The 19,230-nt window shown below is 36.0% G+C and overlaps 2 protein-coding genes across 3 annotated transcripts in view; one reads left to right on the top strand and one right to left on the bottom strand.

Moving 5' to 3' along the window:
• LOC115917904 (epsilon-sarcoglycan-like) overlaps positions 1-1,821 on the top strand; it is a 72,999-nt gene extending 71,178 nt beyond the window's left edge. For both annotated transcript variants that reach the window (XM_030974248.1, XM_030974249.1), the window contains one exon: positions 1,383-1,821. In XM_030974248.1, coding sequence (XP_030830108.1) covers positions 1,383-1,465 — 83 coding nt within the window. In that variant the 3' untranslated portion in view covers positions 1,466-1,821. The remainder of the gene's footprint in view (positions 1-1,382) is intronic.
• Positions 1,822-4,395: 2,574 nt separating this feature from the next.
• LOC115918341 (proliferation-associated protein 2G4-like) lies at positions 4,396-17,548 on the bottom strand. The gene is made up of 10 exons (XM_030974243.1): positions 17,387-17,548; positions 16,039-16,167; positions 15,418-15,523; positions 14,551-14,713; positions 13,872-14,014; positions 12,732-12,941; positions 11,708-11,802; positions 8,611-8,738; positions 8,038-8,091; positions 4,396-7,326 (listed from the first exon to the last, which is right to left on the bottom strand). The coding sequence occupies exons 1-10, from the start codon at positions 17,472-17,474 to the stop codon at positions 7,234-7,236; spliced, it is 1,209 nt and encodes a 402-aa protein (XP_030830103.1). The 5' UTR covers positions 17,475-17,548; the 3' UTR covers positions 4,396-7,233.
• Between the last annotated feature and the right edge of the window lie 1,682 nt (positions 17,549-19,230).

Here is a 19,230-nt window from a genome sequence, read left to right as displayed (position 1 = left end):
ATCGTAATATTTCATTTAAGCATTTACATTACACCCTAATGCAAGCTGAACCACCTCTCTCTCTCTCTCTCTCTATCTATCTCTCTCTCTCTCTCTCTCTATCTCTCTCTCTCACTTTCCCTGTATGTTTTGTTTGTGTGTGTGAGTGTGTGTTTGTGTGTACTTGTATTTGCAATTTTTCCTTTTGGTAATTATTTATCATCTTGTTTCATTGAGTGTTTTTTTTGCATAGTTAAAGTTTGTTTTATTTCATTTTCTTAATTCTTCATATCTTCTTTCTTTCTCCATATATTCTGTCTATAGGTGTCTCTCTATCTCTATCTCTCTCTTCCTCTTCCTCCCTCTCTTTCTCTCTATCTCTCTCTCTCTCTCTCTCTCTCTATCTCTCTCTTTCTCTTCCTCCCTCTCTTTCTCTCTCTCTCTCTCTCTCTCTCTCTCTCACTCTCACTCTCAATCTCCACCCCTCCCCCTTCCTCCCAATTTGCAGTCTTATGTGCCATATTAAAATCCAACTATAATCGAAATTCCTGCCTCTCAGCAACCAATTTGCCTTTTTGTTATTTGCATATTGATGATGCAGTATTCACATTTAACTTTTAGGGGATGCAAACTGAAAGAAATGTTGTAGTTTCACTCCCAATTTGATTATCCATTGGAAAAGATCCAGCCATCTGATCCACTGATCAGTGATTATCTGTTTGCATGCCAAGTGCATTTAAAAAAACTTACCGTATGTAGAACAAAGATTACAAAATACAATCTTACTAACAACCTTTCTGTTTCGTTCACATGTGTTACATTCAGAATTAGATTTGTCAGTGATAACAAATTTCATTTGATATCTAAAATTAAAATTTATTCTGATTTTAAGATGATGGGGATGATTTTGTTTAAATCTGTTACTGTAGTAAGTCCTTAAATGTACTAAAAATATATTCTCTTTTGTCTGTTCTTTGTTTTCTTTGTTTTTAATTTTTTAATTATTTTTTCTTCTTCATGATTTATATTGTTGTTCTATGTGTTTGGAGTGAGTACTGTTTCTGTATCTTTCTGTTGTATCTTGCTGTTATGTTTGTTCTTATTTTATTCACATTTCATATACTCTTCTTTCTTTCCATAAATCATCTTGTGATATATAATTCTAGTTTGTTAATCTGTATGTGACTTTACGACTGTCTTGTGATATTCATTGTGTTCATTGTAATCTATCAATGTTTGTCATTTTGTCCATGTGGTTTCAGAGCTTTTCTTCCTCTTTTTTTCATTACTTCTATCTCATTCAAAACTTCTCAGTAATTTTACTGTGAAACTACCTACAAGTATACTCTGTTAAATTATTGCTTATTTGTTTTCTTTTTTATCTTTTGTTTGCTGTTTTGCAGGTGGAGAGTCACCATCAATGCGTCCTGTACCACCTTTCATGGGTAGCACCACATCAGATCGAGTACGCCCAAGACATGTGTGAAAGGGTCTTCACTGTTGCACTATCAAGAGATGCACTTTAAGGGGTCATTCACACTGCATATAGTACTGATATGATCTAATTGCAACTCCATTAATTTGGTGGTACTGTGAAAAACAGTTTTGGAAGGTCCTAACTTTTGCAGAGCAATTAATGTTGTATAGTTGTTTGTTCACTATTTCTATTTAATACGCCATTGAGTGAGAATATATGAATTTTGAAAAAGCACAAAACATAGTACAATAGACTCTTCTTCTTCTTCTGTACATGTCAACAGACTTGTTAGTCCATATAAATACATGGAAACAAAGCACATGGTAATGGAATATTGACTCACTAGACTGTATACAGAACATCAACATTTTTTTTCTAAATATTGTTGCAGTAGTCTTTATTCCGGTGTATTATCTTCATTATATGTCCCAATTCTTTTTTCAACTTCTTTACAATGTGGATCACCAGGGTGTCTAGCCTGACAGACATGAGTGCTATTACATTTTAAAAGCCAATGTAAATGGTAATATAAATACAGCAAACATCTGTTTGTGTTAGATTGTTAGAAATTGTAACAGCTTTTTGCAGGATTAGAGTAACTGTAAATAGATATGCAGCTCCTTGCCGTATAAATAGGCTGAATGATGTTAGCTTACAGTACTTGTGCAATGAATCTACTTTAGTGTGACTAAGATTTATATTCATATTTCCGTTATTATGGTAGCATTTATTTTTATTTATTTTACGAAATGTTGTACAATGATTTAAAATATGTGTTCTGAAGTTTGATAATGCTTCTTTCATACATGAATATTTTTTATTTTATTTTAAGTATATTCATAGGAAAGACTGAATTTGGCACATTAATGTTCAGAATTAATTTTGAAGTGACAAAATTCCTTGAAAGTTATTCTGAGTTTGGGAACTTTCTCTGATTAGTCTCCTCTCTCATCCTATTTGATTTTTGATTGATTTATTCTCAAGATTTGTTTCACTTTTTTCCTTCGGTTAAAGTTTATTCATTTTATTTAATACTAATTTCTTTACTTTAGACCAAATGTGACGGATGACATGTCAAATGTCACAATTATGTTTTAAAAATCTTTTTTAGCACAGTGCAAAGCCTTTTATGGTGCAAAATTGCAAATGAATTGTATATCAACACTTTGTGCAAATGTAGATATAAACACGATGATGAATGGATCAAATTATGTAGGTAGATGTTTGGTTGTGATTTGTGATATTTTAATAAGTGCTGACAGTATATTACTTGTATTCATTTAATTTTATTAACATGGCACTAAGAATGTATTCAGTAATGCTAAAACATGCTTTGCTCAATGTATTATGCTAGATGCTAGCTATTGAATGATTGATATTTATATTATCAGTTTTATATCGATATTAATATTTATTATAACGTGTGATAGACCTTGATTTGTGTGTTCTGTCTGAAGGAGAAGGCATTGATTCTCACATTACTATTAACTTTTATCAGACCTTTAAAATTAGCTTCGTGGAAAGTTTGTATCACATGATCCAAGAGATGACACCAGTACAACTTACATTCATTTGAGAATTAACAGTACTAGCTGTAGAGCTACATGCATGAAGGTATTCAATTGGTTAGTGCTCACTTGTGGAAACCATCTCAATATGAGTATCATATTAGCTCCAGTATCACAATGAGCAAACAAATCAAAACAAATTTTGGGAGTCACAAAAGCAGCATGGCTCATCAGAAATCATTTCCTCTAAAACTAGTTGGATGTCTACCGGTATCTATGAATGTACTTGACAAAGCAATTTTGTCTAGTTGATCACGGTGTGGAAAATTGGTCATGGTATGCTGGGTACCCGGTAGGATGCGACCGTCATTGTTGGTCAGTTTTTGAGCATCAAGTAACGCCTGGCTGGAATGCTCCCCAGGGAGTGGAGATTGTACACACAGTGTGTGCGGGCAAGCACTGAATCCAATGACCGGGTAATAGTATATTTGTAAAGCGCTTAGAGACATTGTATTAAGCGCTATATAAAAGCTAAATATTATTATTATTATTATGCATGTATCATACTGCCAACCAATTTTGGAGGAATATCAGTTGAATATTAAAGCTTATACTGCATATCACGGAAAATATGTGTGTTGTTATTTCATACAAAAGTGTACCGTTTTTGTTTTAGAACAACATGCTTCATTGACAATTGCTCTACAGTCAATTTCCAGCACTAATAAACCAAATTCTTAATTTCCAACCTTGGACCCAATACTATAAATAACCTGAAGTCCAACCTTAAACACAATCACAAGATTCTAGTTTTATTGTACAGAAATCAAAACCCTAACCCTTTAGCTCTGACAAAATAAAGGTAGAAGCAATTGTCATTTGAGAATAATTGCATCACATATTTTCCTCATTTACATACCCCCTCTCTCTCAAGTCCAATGTAATGTAGATACATGAATGTTTGATAATTAGTTGCATCGCCTCGACTCTCAGCGTCCCTACCCCCTTATTTATCTCACTCTCGCTCTCTCTCTCTCTTCTAGTTTCTCTCTCACGGTCTCCATTGTTCATTCCTTGTCATCTCTCTTACCTATACCATCCCAAGATGGTAATTATTTGCACGTTTAGAATCTATACATCAATGTGAGGGGGATTTGTTTCACTTTTCACAGAGGTCCATCTACAGTCAAAACTAGCAACCTTTCAGCAAATGACACTTTGAGAATTTCACACATGGTTCAGATTCAAGAAAGTTTCATTCAGTAATGAGTAATAAATTGAGTAACTGACAGAACACTGATTTTTTTTTGGTGCAATTTGGAAGTCTCTGGTCATTAAAATCACTCTTGTTAATAAATCTTGATAGTTTCATGTTGCAAGAGTTTCTGGGTCTACAGTAGGTTCTTACACAAACACAAAGCTCAGCAAATGTTCCTTTCTTCTTGTTTATTGTGATCACCTGGCATTTACTTTTATTTTCTCCTCGTTTTCATGAAAAAGAACATAAAGATTGAGAATGAAAAAATAAGCAAAAGACCACAGACATGACTGATTGTACGGTACCGGGCAATCCCCCATCCCTAAAACTACTCAAATAATTCATCATCACATACGTCATTAAGACATAACATCAGATCATACAGATGTGCCCATTGCCTGCAGAAACATCGCCACCAAAGACGGTCATCTCTTCAACTAATTCCTAGATTTTTGTCAAGATTTCCTACTTGAAAAAGAATAGTTGAATACACAAATGATATGGGTCATAGTTGCTTATTCTACAAAAGCTATCTATAAATGATACCAATGAGGGCTTAATCTAACGAAGCAATTAATAATTTGATTACATAATCACTCTTAGAGACAAACGATACATAATTCATGAACACATATCCTTCAGAATTTACAACTTCTTTTCATACATTTCACAAGCCATTTGAGAACAAAATAGGGAAAACTTAGTAAATGGTGGTCCCCAATTCCTTGATTTATTTCAAGTTTTAAGGTTCTATCTACAAGTAGTATTGGTTTCACAGTGATAACTCATAAACCACAGCTCATACCAATCGTATTAATACAAATAAAAATCTAAAAATTATGAGTAACAGGGAAATGGCCCAAAATTAAAAGATAATGACCGTCAACAGCAGATTGTCTTGATGACAAAAAAAATCTGTTAAAATTTAAAATCACATGTTGGTGCAGGGGGGGGGGGGGGGGGACTATTTCCCACCCCTTAAATTGTCAATGTTTTCATGTGGTACGACCATATCAAAATTAAATATCCTTTTACCTCATTTTTCACCGTGGATCAAAACCCGAGACTGCCACATCGTGTACAGTACATGAGCACTGAATGTGTGACAAATGTCAAATATGGCAATCTCACTTTCCTGAATGGTTGACCAAAGCAGGTGACAAGTTAAAGCACCAATAAAGAAACCACAAATTCCAGACAAATTATTACAGAAGATACTTTTATACAATTTGTTGAGGAGCACATCTACCTTGTTTGGATAAAAATAAAATTCTCTATGGATAGTTTATCAGAGAGCTTTCAATTAATTCCAAGACCACATAGCGAGGATTAATTCAACAAATTGAAAATGTCCATTGATTGTTTTACACTTTGTGGGAAAAGAATTCTATATTTTCAGCAAATTCTACAGATTATGTTGGGTCTCCTGAATATATATATGAACTTCTGGCTTTCCACAAACATAGGATCTAAAAACTAAACTAAGTACTACCAAACTCTTGGAAGACTCTAGCCATTACTTGAACCAAGTATTTCACATGATCAATAATTGGCCAAGGAAAAAGAAAAAAGCAATTCACACTCATTACTAAAAACATCTTTCAGACTGGCACACAAAGATCCTTCATACTAAATATTCTAGTTGACATTACAAAACACAACTACAACTGCGAGCAAGATTTCATAAAGCTTGTATACAAGAATAGTCTGTCTTGAGGCCGTAATAGGTTTGATAAAAAATTACACAAAATATGAATTTTGTCCTACCAGGGCACATACTGATATATAAGAGCTTGGCTCATAGAGCAGATATCAAGATCTAAATCTTCATCTCTTAAAAGGCTCTTATTAATATTTTCAACATTTTTTGAGTCTTTCTCTCTTTCTCACGTCACTGCATGTAATTGGACCCAGGAACATCGACCACATGTTTTTTAAACTGAAATAAGAAACAATGATTTCAATTATCTCTATGACCTTTCCAGATCTTAAAAGCTTTTTCTCTCAATCTCAAGCTATGAAAAGAAGAAAATCTTATCAAATGACGTCAGTGTTTGGTAACAGTCCTTACAATCATCCTTACAATCAGAAGAATAAGCTGACATGACATAAAGAATCTTGGAAACAGAAATCAACAATGAGGATACAAAGATAATAATTACAGAGTTGCCTTTTCCAGTCGCAGGCTTTACATTTCCATCAAAATATCTCGCTTATTTTTTCTTTAAAACTTTGCCCAAACCCATATCGGCTGATATCTCAAAATCACAAACACGTCAGCCAAAGCCCTGTCATTCATAGCTAATCATAAAACATTCGCAAAATACTCGGTCCCAATTCTATATGTTGGTATAAAAATCATACATACTCTTTTTTTAGTTAAACCATGATTTTCTGGACTATAAGATATAGACTCTCAATGATTTCATATCCCTCTTTACTTCTTCTTCAAAGTATAATTGCTTAACATATCCATGTCTAAACATTTTTTAAATTTTATCTGTGTGGTTGTTATTTGCTCTTCCCTCATCTAAGGAATCTTTTCAATCTCATCCTCACCCATGCCATCCATTCATAGACAATGCCTCCCACATGAAGGCTCAAGTACAGTCAACACTTTTAACCATCTCTATGGCTGTGTTCATCCAAATCTTTCTTATAGCCTGTTTTAATTGACCCTCACCAACAAACCTCAACCTATATCTTCTTCATTAAACTATCAATGGTCCCAAATGCATAAGATGATGAGTAATTCCACTCTTGCTTCGTGCAGATACTCTGCACTTTCTTACAATCCATCCCGGTAGAAAACTGTGGCTTCCATAGAAATCAATAATAATTACAAGTAGAAATAATACTTGTAGCAGGAAATAATAAAAAGAAACTAAGATTTAAACGACGATAGGATATGGGGGAGAGGGAACTGAAAACTACACCATCTTGTCCGCACACGTTGAGATGATGGTCGTACACACAATACTGTCCTATACACAGATATGAATGACTTGCTATCATTTCTTCTCCTCCTCGACCAGGGTAGGTTTCTTCTCCTCGACCAGGGTAGGCGCTTCTTCATCTTCAGCTGCCTCGGCTTGCTTGGCCGCCTGCAATGACAAAAAACAAACATAGAATCATCTTATAGAATAAGTTTGGTGGAGTATCATCATCATCTAGTGCCGTCCCTTCGGAAGGGGTTGGCGGCTATGCACCTCCATTGCTTTCTGTCATGTACCTTTGTTCTAACCTCTCCGTAGTGTAGTATATTCTTCTTATTATTATTAAATATTCTAATCAGGAGCGCCAGGAGTGTCAGGTCTGACAGATATGAGCACTTTACAAGAACCCAATATTATTATTATTATCATTATTATTTGGTATCACCTGTGCCTGGGAATGGAAAAGCAACCTTAACCACTGTAACTCCCAGGTCTCTCCTGCTATAACTGATTGGGGTGTAAAGGTGCACATTTGTTCATCGCCTCCTTTATCACTTATAAGAGACAAATCTAAACAAAATTGACCATCTTGTCTTTAAATGTAAGAATGTCACCAGTGGCACATCTGACTTGAAGACATAAAAGATGTGCATATTGTCAACAACTCTGAATTTGACCTCCTGGAGTGGCATGACGTTAATTATGCTTCCACTACACTACAGAGGGCAGTATTCCATTAACCATGACAAGAGGGATCTATTCTTGATGGCAGAAACCAACAGTAAGACATTGGGTTACAGCTCACTCTACATGTCATTTATCAATACCCTTCTTATCAATATTGTCAAAGGACTTTTTTTCTGTGATTGATCGACTTACCTTCTTTTTCTTCTTCTTCTGAGCCTTGCGACTAACTGAGGAATTAAGCAGCTCCTGAAATAGGCAAATTGAATTTAAAGTGAACACTTCATCGGTACTTTGCAATTCCTTCTTTTCAATGAATTTAATTTCAGAAGATTATATGTAGGCATAAAAAATTATGCTTCCAACATTTACTTTCCTAGTGATCAGCAGATCGGAAGAAATCAACATCATTAATAGTGAAAACTGACTATCAGATCAGATCATACACCCAGAAAGTCCTTATACAAATCAAGTTGCTATCAAAATGATAAACTGATTGTTAATAATTGTACAAAGCAAAGCTTGAAAAAATCAAACACATGTTTTCTGATCTTGAACAAATACCAACTTTGAAATATTTTATGTAGCATGGTTATGGGGGCAGACACATTGTCTTTCTCAATCTCTGAAAAATATTACTTTTGGGGGGAAGGGGGGGGGATTTTTCTCAAATGTAATTATTCCTCTTATTTTCTGATTACATTGAAAAAAAATTAATATTAGAGTGGGAAAATGAGTGAGGTATATCTGACCATGCTTGGGTCTTACCTTTAGTTCTTTGTCTTCAACTGACTTGTCTGATGGATAGAGAGATAGATCGACCGGTAGACCTGTTATCTTCAAGGGTCCGTTAGGCATCAAGAGCACTGTGAACTTGAACTGTGCCACAAACTCACCTGAAATATAGAATCAAGGATGTGTTACATATCAGGTTAAATAAACAAACATTTTCACACCCTCGTGATAAAGCCAAACAATTTTTAACATTGTCATGATTTATTATCTTTCTGTTACATTTAATACCTCAAAACAACTATTGTCGACAAAACAACTATTGTCGACAAACCAACTAATATTGAATATCTATAATTTTTACCATTATCTATTATACCATTATCTATGATCAGACTTTTCTCTTACCGTTGTATCGTTTCATTTTATTTTGCTTCTCTGTATTTGTATATATTTGTTTGTTTTCTGTTAACTATTTATAGGCAGCATTAATAAGGCTCTTGCCATTATAAGCTGTCTCCTCATTCATGCATTAGTATTTCGTGATCTGTTCCATACATTTTGCAAATGCGTTTTTTTTTTAATAAATGAAATACATTTCAACGTGAATTTGATCAATTAGATATATTCAGTAATCCATCCTAAACCTAAACCTAAACCTACATGCTCGAAGGCGATTGTGCATGCGACATACCTGCACAAAGTTGTTACACTTCGTCATTGTCCTTGTTAAAAAAACTTGTAACTACTCCCATGTGTAAGTGCACCATACATGATGTATCTCTTAAAGTTATGTGGTTCAAAGGGCAAATTTCCCACGGACAGAATTGATCAGGGGATGAAGTATTAGCTCTACAAACTTTATTTTACTTTCCCTGGGGTTTACTACACACCATAACATGGGCTGTTATGGCATGCGAAAAAACCCAGGTTCACTATGGGACTGAGATAATATGCTACATGTATATAGAAATTGTGTATCATTTTTTTTATTTGTAATTAATTATTTTTAAGTATCAGGCATAATTGTTCACTTCTTATTCTGCCCTTTCTCTATTTCCTTTTTTCCTAAGCGGATAGGGACTTCTTTTTGTTAGTGAGATGTGCTATGAAAGTAACGTTCATTATCATTATTATTATTTGAAGTAAAAAATAACCCATGACAATGTGCATGCAAATAAAGGTTGTATGTCATATCCTCCAATAACAACTGGTCTATGTTTAACAGGGCAGTCCACAAGGGTTTTTAACATGTAACAGTGACAGACTTGAATGTTGAAAATAAGTTTAACTAGATGGAACTTTGACTGCGCGCAGTCGAAAATGATGCCTCTGTCATAGAGCAATTTTAGTAACCAAAACAGAACCAATTTTCAAATTCAAGTACGACTGTAATCCATTGACAGGTTCTCAGAATATTGTGATTACAAGCTATTTCTGAAATACATGTATGACCCTTTGATCCTTGACCTCATGACCCCAACATCTACTCAGTTCATTGGCTCTGCAAGAAACATACTAGGCCTGAGTCAAACCGTTTAACCGACGGTTATCCGACCGCATTCATCAAAACCGTTTAGCATTTCTCGCTCCGGTTAACCGTTATTTGCATACATTTTGGAATGTGCTAATAGCCGATGATAAAGATAATCAAAGAAACCGCAGTGTAATGTTACACCCTGGCCGCTGCGCGCCAGCTTTCTGGCAGCAGTAATCCCCATGAATGAATTTGTAAACAATAAAACAACCAGCCCCCTTCTCTCTTTTCTCACCCTCTTTATTCCCTTCTCTCTGCAATGTGTTCATCGCTCATGTACCTTTTCTTATTACTGCACTCTCAGCTCACAACTTTCTAAATGTTTACACATTCGATGGTCAGTTCCTCTCACATCCCTTCTCCCCCGAGTCTCTCTCTCTCTCTCTCTCTCAATATTAATATCCATCCCTTGCCGACTCGCCCCCTAAAATAATGTTCATATATAAATAAAATACAAAAATATTGATAACAATAATAATTGAAGTTTTAGAAATATCAATCAACAAAGTCTTGGATATTGTGAGTAATTTAAGTTTTTGATCATTCTTCAATTCAGCCGATTAACACAGCCACCCTTTCTATCTAGTCTCACTTGTTTTACTTCTTTACTCTCTCGTGTCCCTGCCTCGTCCATGCAGGGACATGCAGGGACATGCTAGCCCATGCATGCTCTCTCAGTCACACACACATGTACACACAAACCTCCGGCGCCCAAATACACTGTACATACACACAGATGGAGAGCTCATGCTTGTCACATGCACACATGTGGGCGTGGCTTCTTGACCTCCCACAGAACTGGGTACGGTGAAAGCACGCGCGGTCACCAACCTGTAATTTATGCTGGTATCAAACTCCACCCACATAGCTAGAGAACCTTCCTGATTGGTCACTAACCTGGATCAGCTCATTGCAGGGTGTGTCTTGGGTGTGTGTGATACACACTTCCACATAATTTCATATGGCAATGATACATGCAGGGAGCTCTCTCCCTGACCATGTGCAAACATTGCATTGCAAAGGCATATATAAACACGTCACAGATCAGCAATCTTCACAGAGTAACTTTGCAAGGTTAATCATGATATCAAATTCAGATGAGGAATAATAAGACATGTTTTATGTTGTTTATTACTGGTCTCTGTTTATCAGGATGACCCAATTTGTGCCATAGTCTGGGGCTGGGAATGCTCAGCCCGACAGTCTGAAGACCAGCAGGGTTCCGAGCTACAGCACTATTACAAATACTGTATTTTCACTTTTTCAGATTATTATTAAACGGTTAAACGAAACCGCCCGTATACTTTTAACGGTTAACCGTTTAGCACAAAAACCGTAATGACTCAGGCTTAAAACATACATATCTTGAGTTTGATGGTAATCCATCCATAGGTTCCAATGATAATGTGATCACAAGAGAGAGAGAGAGAGAGAGATAACATATTTGGTACAGGTTACCAATTGATTGTTCGATGGATTCTTGGACTCTCCCTTGCCTCTAGAAGAGACTTTCATTCTGTGGTAACATTGGTCTAAACTAAGCCCATTTTTTTGTTTTAATTAGATAAAAAAAAAATTAAAATGTAAATAGCTTACCATCTTTCTCATATAGAACTGGATAAGGTTCAACAAGATTGTGGTTCAGACATTCTACGATACCCATACGAGCCTTGCCTTCATCCTCAAACGACCTGCAATCAAAAAAGAAAGTTTTATTGATTTTCTTGCAAAAACATTGACAAAATTGATCAGTTACTTCCAAATCACTTGTGACAAAATAATATGCCGTCCCTTTCAACAATTAGCCTGACATTAAAATCTGTAATTTTTAATATCATTGATACAATATAAAAGAGAAGTTCTAAATGAAATTCCACTGTTGAAATGGCATAAACTTCAGCAAATCATCAATTCATACTCTTCGCTTTATCAGATTAATATTAATGTTGGATTGTTTCTGCACTCTATAAATGTATTATTATTATTTTGAAAAGAAATAAAACATCAAAATTTTGGTTGATCCTATGTTTTGGTAAGGAAATTTAGAGGAAAACTGACTTGTAATAAATTCTAGATTTCATGTCGCATAACAGTGGCACAAATAGTTTTATTTCCTTGTAGACATTTCTTTGCCCATTACTTAGCAATCAGTTGCTACCAAAATATCTTTGTAGTCATTTATTTGTAGTTTACAACATTTCTGTGCACATTTGTTTGATTTTTTTAAAGAATATATGCCCATCATTACTAGAAATCAAGATAGGCATCCAGTGAATCAGTCGGAAAATATATCTATACAGATGTTTCAAAAGAAATATTCATTAATTGCATCCCTTTTACCAACAGTGATTCACTGATAGAAACAACATCTAAAGCTTTCCTTCCCTACCACTTACTGTAAAATATACGCAGAAATATTTGTGGTACATTAATTGTCACGGATTTCACGCTTAGGTTGGTTGTCCGCAAATTTTAGAACCCGCAAAAATATAAACATGACTTCTTGTGTGAGCTGAATTTGATGCAACGTGAATTTAAGAACCAGCGAATATGTTTTGGGGTCGCTCAGCACGAAAAATTAATCGCGCGAAAATAACAGCGTTTACAGTAGTTGACTTACCTGAGTGAGAAAGGCATTGTGGTGAATCTCTTGGTCAGCTCACTGAAGAATGTTCTCGAGGTACGCATCTTGAGCTGGTAAGTTTCATCGGTCCTCTTGTAGACCGTGACCCTATTCTCTCGTTCTTTAGCCTTGCCTTCTCCTGTACTCACCAGTACATCTATAGCATAAACCTCATGAACCTCAAAGGTACACTTGGAGTGCTCTCGCCTGGAAACAAAACAAATAATTTAGAACATTTCTGACCAGAATATGACAAAAACTTTGTCTATATCAATCTAGAATTCACCTACCTTAATATTTAATACGTTTTTTTTTAATCCATAGTAGAATCCCAATCGCTTGTAAACCAAACTGCAGACTGGCAACACTTTTTCATACTGATGGTATAGAAGACAATGTAGTACAGTAAACTGGAAGTAGCACAAGTCGAATTTTCCTAAGTCAATCAATTTTGTCGACCAAACTATGAAAAACATGTTTTATTTACACTTCCTACATGTAAGTTTAATTTTGCATTTAAGGCAAACTATTTTTGCTGTTCCAACAGATATGACTTGAGCAGAGTTACCTGTAAATACTGGTACAACTCCTCATGTGTACCCGCCACTCATCCTCTCCAAGCGCTATAGTTCTCCTTAGAACTATAAGCTAAGAAAGATAACCAACAGTCTTTTTCAAGACTACACCAACAGTCCTTTTCAGGACTACACACCCTCAAGAAAGATTACAGAGAGTCCTTTCCTTTTCAGGACTCCTCAATCCTCCGTCTCTCACATGGTGCACCCGCAAGCCTACTGTATATCTACATCACCATGCAAGCCGATACTTACAAGCAGCATCTATTATCAGTAGTATTGTTCACTATTTATTGTGGCATTAATTCTAGAGGAATGACACCACTTGTACAACAGGCTTAAAATCCTTGTTCAGATAAAACTTAGTATACCTCCACAAAATAATACTGTTGCAAAATAAATTCTTTTACGTGTAAAATAGATAGCGAGTGAAAAAAAGTAGGCAACTAAGGGTGGAGGCACAAACAGCACAATGCACCTATATTGTTTAAACTTTTAATTATTAACTTTTAATTTATGGCATAATATGCAAGTTTGGAGGGTGCAGGGTTGGATAACTTACAGCTGTTCTTCTGTAGGGTTTTGGATGATACTCTTTTCACCATTGATGATGTTTCTCTTGAGTTGATGAGATAACATCCCTGAGACTGGTTTGCAACCAAAAGACTCAGCAGCCTTCTGGATCATCTCTGTTACTTCATTATTCTGAACAAAGATAAATAAACAAGAAAACATTGCAGATGCATCAAAAAAAGCTAATATTCAGAGAGAAACTACATTAAGAATGAAATCTCTGGGGAACCAACCATCAAAAATACTTTGTTGTTCAAAGAAAAATCACTCCCAATGACTATGCACAGAAATTGTTAGGACGAGCATGAGGAGGAGAAAAAATGTATCAAGGATTGCATTAATACTTGAAGCTGCAATATATTACCTAATAAATATAGAGAAAATTATTTTGGTGAATGGTCACCATTAATATCTGTAAAATAGACATCGTTACTGATATTAATGTAAAAGAAATATTACCAGACCTCTTTTTAGCCAAGGTACATTTATAAAGTCTGCATCTCAAGTACTCACCACATTCACTTCATAAAAGTATTCTCGGAAACATGTTTGTGAAGTTCACTTCATATTCACATCGAGTCATCTTGATTATATTGGCTCAAAAACTTTACATTGTAACATCCTACATACTCTAACTCTCTACAGAAAATATTAATTAAATATCCTACCTGTGTGTCTGGCTTGACTTTCCTTAATGCTGCTTCAGCCATTGTGTGTGCTGCCCTGAGAAGGTCAGCGTTTCGACCTTTGACCTTGTTGTCTGACGATGCCCCGACAATCAGGGTGTGTGCAACGACGCCTATGAAGCCATCTACATGAGCACCAAGATCGCTAGCAAATCAAAGAGAAACCAGGGGAATAATAGTGATCACCACTGACATTTGAGCCAAATCTAAACCCATACCCAATTAACCAATTTTTCCAAAGATGGTTAACAAAAATGACAGAGAGAAACAGTGGAAACAATTTTCTTGTCATGTGTAACCAAAAATCTTAATGACTGAAACTTGAGTATTTGAAACTTGAAATAAACTTCTTGCTACAGATCCTGGAATGATGATGGCCTGGAATAAAGAAATGTGTGGGTGTCCTTACGATTCCTTAGTTCTTCAAAATTTCAGATTAGGGCTTGCCGATTGAGCAGAGATGATGTTGATGTTAGCATATGACAGTCAGCCATGCTTCAACACCTCTTACATGTATTATCTATCTCTGGATAGTGGTAACCAATTGATGTAGCAGTAATGTAGAAACTACTTCTCTATTAACAGGAGCTCTCTGATAGATTTAAAAGTGGGACCACCTCACAGGTTTTTTTAGGAGGTTGTTCCTCTTTTGTTCAACCAGAAATATTTTTTCCAGAGGTCTTATGGAGTTTTGATAACATACTTGCTCACTACTCCTATGTATTTACTTTCTTTAATTTAAATTTTGCAGTACACTGTCAGAACATACAGATCAAAGCTACTCCTCCCTACCCACAACTTCTCCACCCTCCAAACCTCAGACACCCTCTTGTGTCATGTTATACTTACATCTTGACAACATCTCCGTCCTTCAGCTCTACTTTCTTATCGCTCCGTAGCGGTGAGAAGTGACATACACAGTTGTTGACTGATATACATGTTGGGAATGCAATACCTGAAAACAAACAAATAATATTCACTTACTTGCACTGGTTCCTATTATGAATCGGAAATAAACAACTAAAAAATCTCTTTTTCACTCCTTTATTTCATCATCCAATAAAGATTTAAAAGAAAAATGCATGTTTCACGGACTAACTAGTTACATGAGACAAGGAAAGAAAAAGATTAAAGTGTGATGAAAAGTGGATCAACTTTATCTCCTCCTGTCCTTCCAGTATTATCAGTGTTTGCTTTCATATTAATCTCCAAACAACCTCCCCAAAATAACTTATATAATCTGACCCATCAGCTTTACCAAGCAGAAAATTTACCATGCAGATAAAGTATTTACATAGACAAGCTTACATCAGGTCCAATAATAACAATGATAATAAATAATTTTCTTTCTAAATCAAATGCAAATTAAAGACTGCATTAGACCATTTTGGAAATGAAATTGCAAACATAGTCAATTATATTGTTTGCTCTTTTCAATACCATTTCATTTCATTCATAAATTCTTTGTACCTTTCTTCATTTCTTTGTCTTTCTTGTAGACCCCGCCTGTCATCTCTTCTAGAGTCTTGTCTCCAAAATCACAGATCGAGACGACCTCTGCACCTGTCACACATTTCACCATTACCTGCTTCAGGACATCTGAGAGAAACAGAGAGAAACAGAGAGAAACAGAGAAAAATAAAGTAAAGACTTGAGAACTATATTAGCTCCTACAAAGAATGGGGTAGCAGAAGCATATTAAATATGTCTTCAAGGTATTATTAAGTATGAAATTAATCAGAGTAACCTTGGTACCTGCTTTCATAAAACGAATGCTCACAGAATTCGAGAGGAAAAAAGGGAAGGAGTACGATGAGAGTATCATGTAAGAATTGCATTTTCCTTCATGAAGTCAATTTCAGAATAATTTTTTGAAGGTGCTGCCATCTTGGATATCAAGTTAACATTTTGGATTAAGTTAATAGCCAATGTCACACAAGTCCAGGGCCCCATAGCACAAAAATGATTTGGCATAGGACCTATAGAGTATAGTAATTAAAACACAATTTTTCAACGTGTCATTAAAACATAACGTGAAATTCATCAATCGTACGATCAATAGTCAAGCTTTAATTAGCCACAGGACTCACTTTATTGTTTTAGTTTAAGCGGTCGCCCGTTTGCATCACTTCTAATTTTAAGCTTCTTGTGTGTACCAATCTTGTCTTTCTCTTCTTCCTGATGACCAACCCACAACCAACAAGCTGATTATTCTGTCAGTTTTAAATATTGATTCAATCTTTTTATTTAGATTTCAAGTGAAATAAAGAAAGGATTTCACAACAGAATTAAATTTTTACACACAAAACAATATTTATCAGATAATCAGCCAATCACTCAATGCTCTTTATCATTTTAACATTTCATAGTCTTTGACTTTGAACTCAAACTTTTAAGTCAAGTTGGGTCTCAACAGCTAACACACTACAATTTTCAAATTTATAATTAAAATCATGTGATGTGCTCAGGCTCAGCTCACATCATCAACAGATCAAATTAATACAATAGCAAATTCCCTTCAAATCATAAGCTATTATTATGACTGCAGGAAGAAGTATATATATGCCATAAAACATTCTGACTCTGTCTATGTAGATCTACCTTCCACAATCGAGCATGCAGCGCATTGGACATTGGTAAAAATGAATGAATGAATATCCATACGCACACAACACATGCATACACCACACTGCACTGCATTGCAATCTGTACATGCAGATTCGTGAGTGATCCATCTGGTACAACTTTTCCACCGATAAATGTTTCGTTTTTCTCATCAGTCATTTCAATAACGTCATAGACAACTCGTCCAACTTACCGTTGACCATATCGCCAACCATTTTATACTTGGTGACGACGACGTCTGAAGCTATGGTAGGCTCTTCTTCTGAATCTGAGTCAGGCATTTTGAAGAATTTTCTTGTCTTCCCACACGAAATATAACACACGGTGCGATTCTGCGTTGAAATCAATAGGCCGCCGTACAAATTGTACTGCAAAATTACGGTGGCGTTGCAAAATGCGTTGAAATGTCTCCACACGTGTTCAAGCAATACAATAGGACAAGCGCGGGGTTTTAAAAGGATTGCGCGCGAACGTCAATAAGTCCCATAGATAAATCCGTAATGATATTCGCCATCACTTCTTTCATTAATTTCATGAAATTAAAAATTCTTTGAATAAACATTACACATGTAGATAAACGAATGGCGATCATGCATCATTATGTTTAAACAACAACTTTCAAATCTGAAAGCTCGATCTAAATGAGCTATTTTATTTTATTAATCACTTTTCTATAGTAGACCCTAGTCTATATCATTTTAATTACATATTAGATAATTGTAGAGAAAGATACATCAACGTTATGCAATACTATGCAAAACGCAAGGGACTTTGTATAAATATGCGCTACGAGAAAATATCATCATCAGAATCATCACTAGGGTCTAGTAGTAGTTTAAATAGTAGTAGTAAAAAAATATGGTAAGAGGTAAAAGTAGCAGGGGCGTCGCGCGCCTTTTTCACGACTCTGGAGCCGAAAGCTAAATTGTTTTTCATATGAACTATCTATACTTTCTATAATCTACTTGCGGATGCGCAAATGGTCCTTTTCCTCGACGACATAAATATACGAATTATTTCGTCAACTTAGTCAGTATCATAGCCAGTAGCGTACGCAGGATTTTTTTCAAGGGGGGGGGGGGTTCAAATTTGAAAAAAAACGACTCAGCCAGCCGGCCGCTGAATGAGGGGGGGGGGGGGGGTAAGAGCACATTTTTTTTTGTCCCGAAAATTGGAAAATTATGCCGACCGATTTTCGTTCAGTGGGGGGGGGGGGGGGTAAGGTCAGTTTTTTTTTCTTTATTTGACAAAAAAATGAGGGGGGATTAACCCCAAAATGATTCATCTACCGTTCACGACTCTTAACCCTAATTGTCTGAAGTCAGTTTTTTCCCTCCCTCGCAAAGCGCGAAATCTTTGACGTTTTATTAAATTATCATAGAAAGAAGGCCATTTGTTGTACCGTTCTCGACTCTAATTGTTTGAATTCAGTTCCCCCCCCCCCCTGGGAAAAAAACGTGTAAACGTGATTTTTACCTTTTTTGGGCGATGCCCCCCCCCCCCCCCCCCCCCCTGGCGCTCAAGGGGGGGGGGTGCTAATTTTTAAATTTTGGAGAGCCAAAGGGTGAAAAGTTGGGCCCCCTCCCCTAAGAAATCCTGGATCCGCGCCTGCCCCCCACCCCCCCCCCCCCCCCCCCCCCCCCCCCCCCCCCCCCCTCCCGCGCAAAGCGCGGAATTTTTGACGTTTCATTAAATTATGAGGAAAGCAGATGATTCGTTGTACTGTTCTCGACTCTTTATCCTTGTCTGAATGAAGTTTCCCCCCTCCCGCGCGAAACGCGGAAGCTTTGGCGTTTCGTTAAATTATTAGAGAAAGAAGACGACTCGTAGTACTGTTCTCGACTCTTTATCCTTGTCTGAATGAAGTTTCCCCCCTCCCGCGCGAAACGCGGAAGCTTTGGCGTTTCATTAAAAATAGAGAAAAAATACTATTCGTTGTAACGTTCTTGACTCTTAATTGAATTTAGTTTACCCGAAAAATTTAAACCTCTGATTTCCTTAGCTGATATTATATGAAAGTGAAACTTCGTGAAAATA

This window comes from Strongylocentrotus purpuratus, unplaced genomic scaffold, assembly GCF_000002235.5.
Source record: "Strongylocentrotus purpuratus isolate Spur 01 unplaced genomic scaffold, Spur_5.0 spur5_scaffold_7, whole genome shotgun sequence".
NCBI lineage: Eukaryota > Metazoa > Echinodermata > Echinoidea > Camarodonta > Strongylocentrotidae > Strongylocentrotus > Strongylocentrotus purpuratus.
This window is presented reverse-complemented; position numbering and strand designations above follow the sequence as displayed.

Coding starts and splice junctions, on each gene's coding strand:
- LOC115918341 (XM_030974243.1), bottom strand. CDS start 17,474: ATGCCTGACTCAGATTCAGAAGAAGAGCCTACCATAGCTTCAGACGTC. Junction 8,739..11,707: donor AGTTCTATATGAGAAAGATG/GTAAGCTATTTA, acceptor TCTATATTTCAG/GTGAGTTTGTGGCACAGTTC. Junction 8,092..8,610: donor TTGAAGACAAAGAACTAAAG/GTAAGACCCAAG, acceptor TGCCTATTTCAG/GAGCTGCTTAATTCCTCAGT.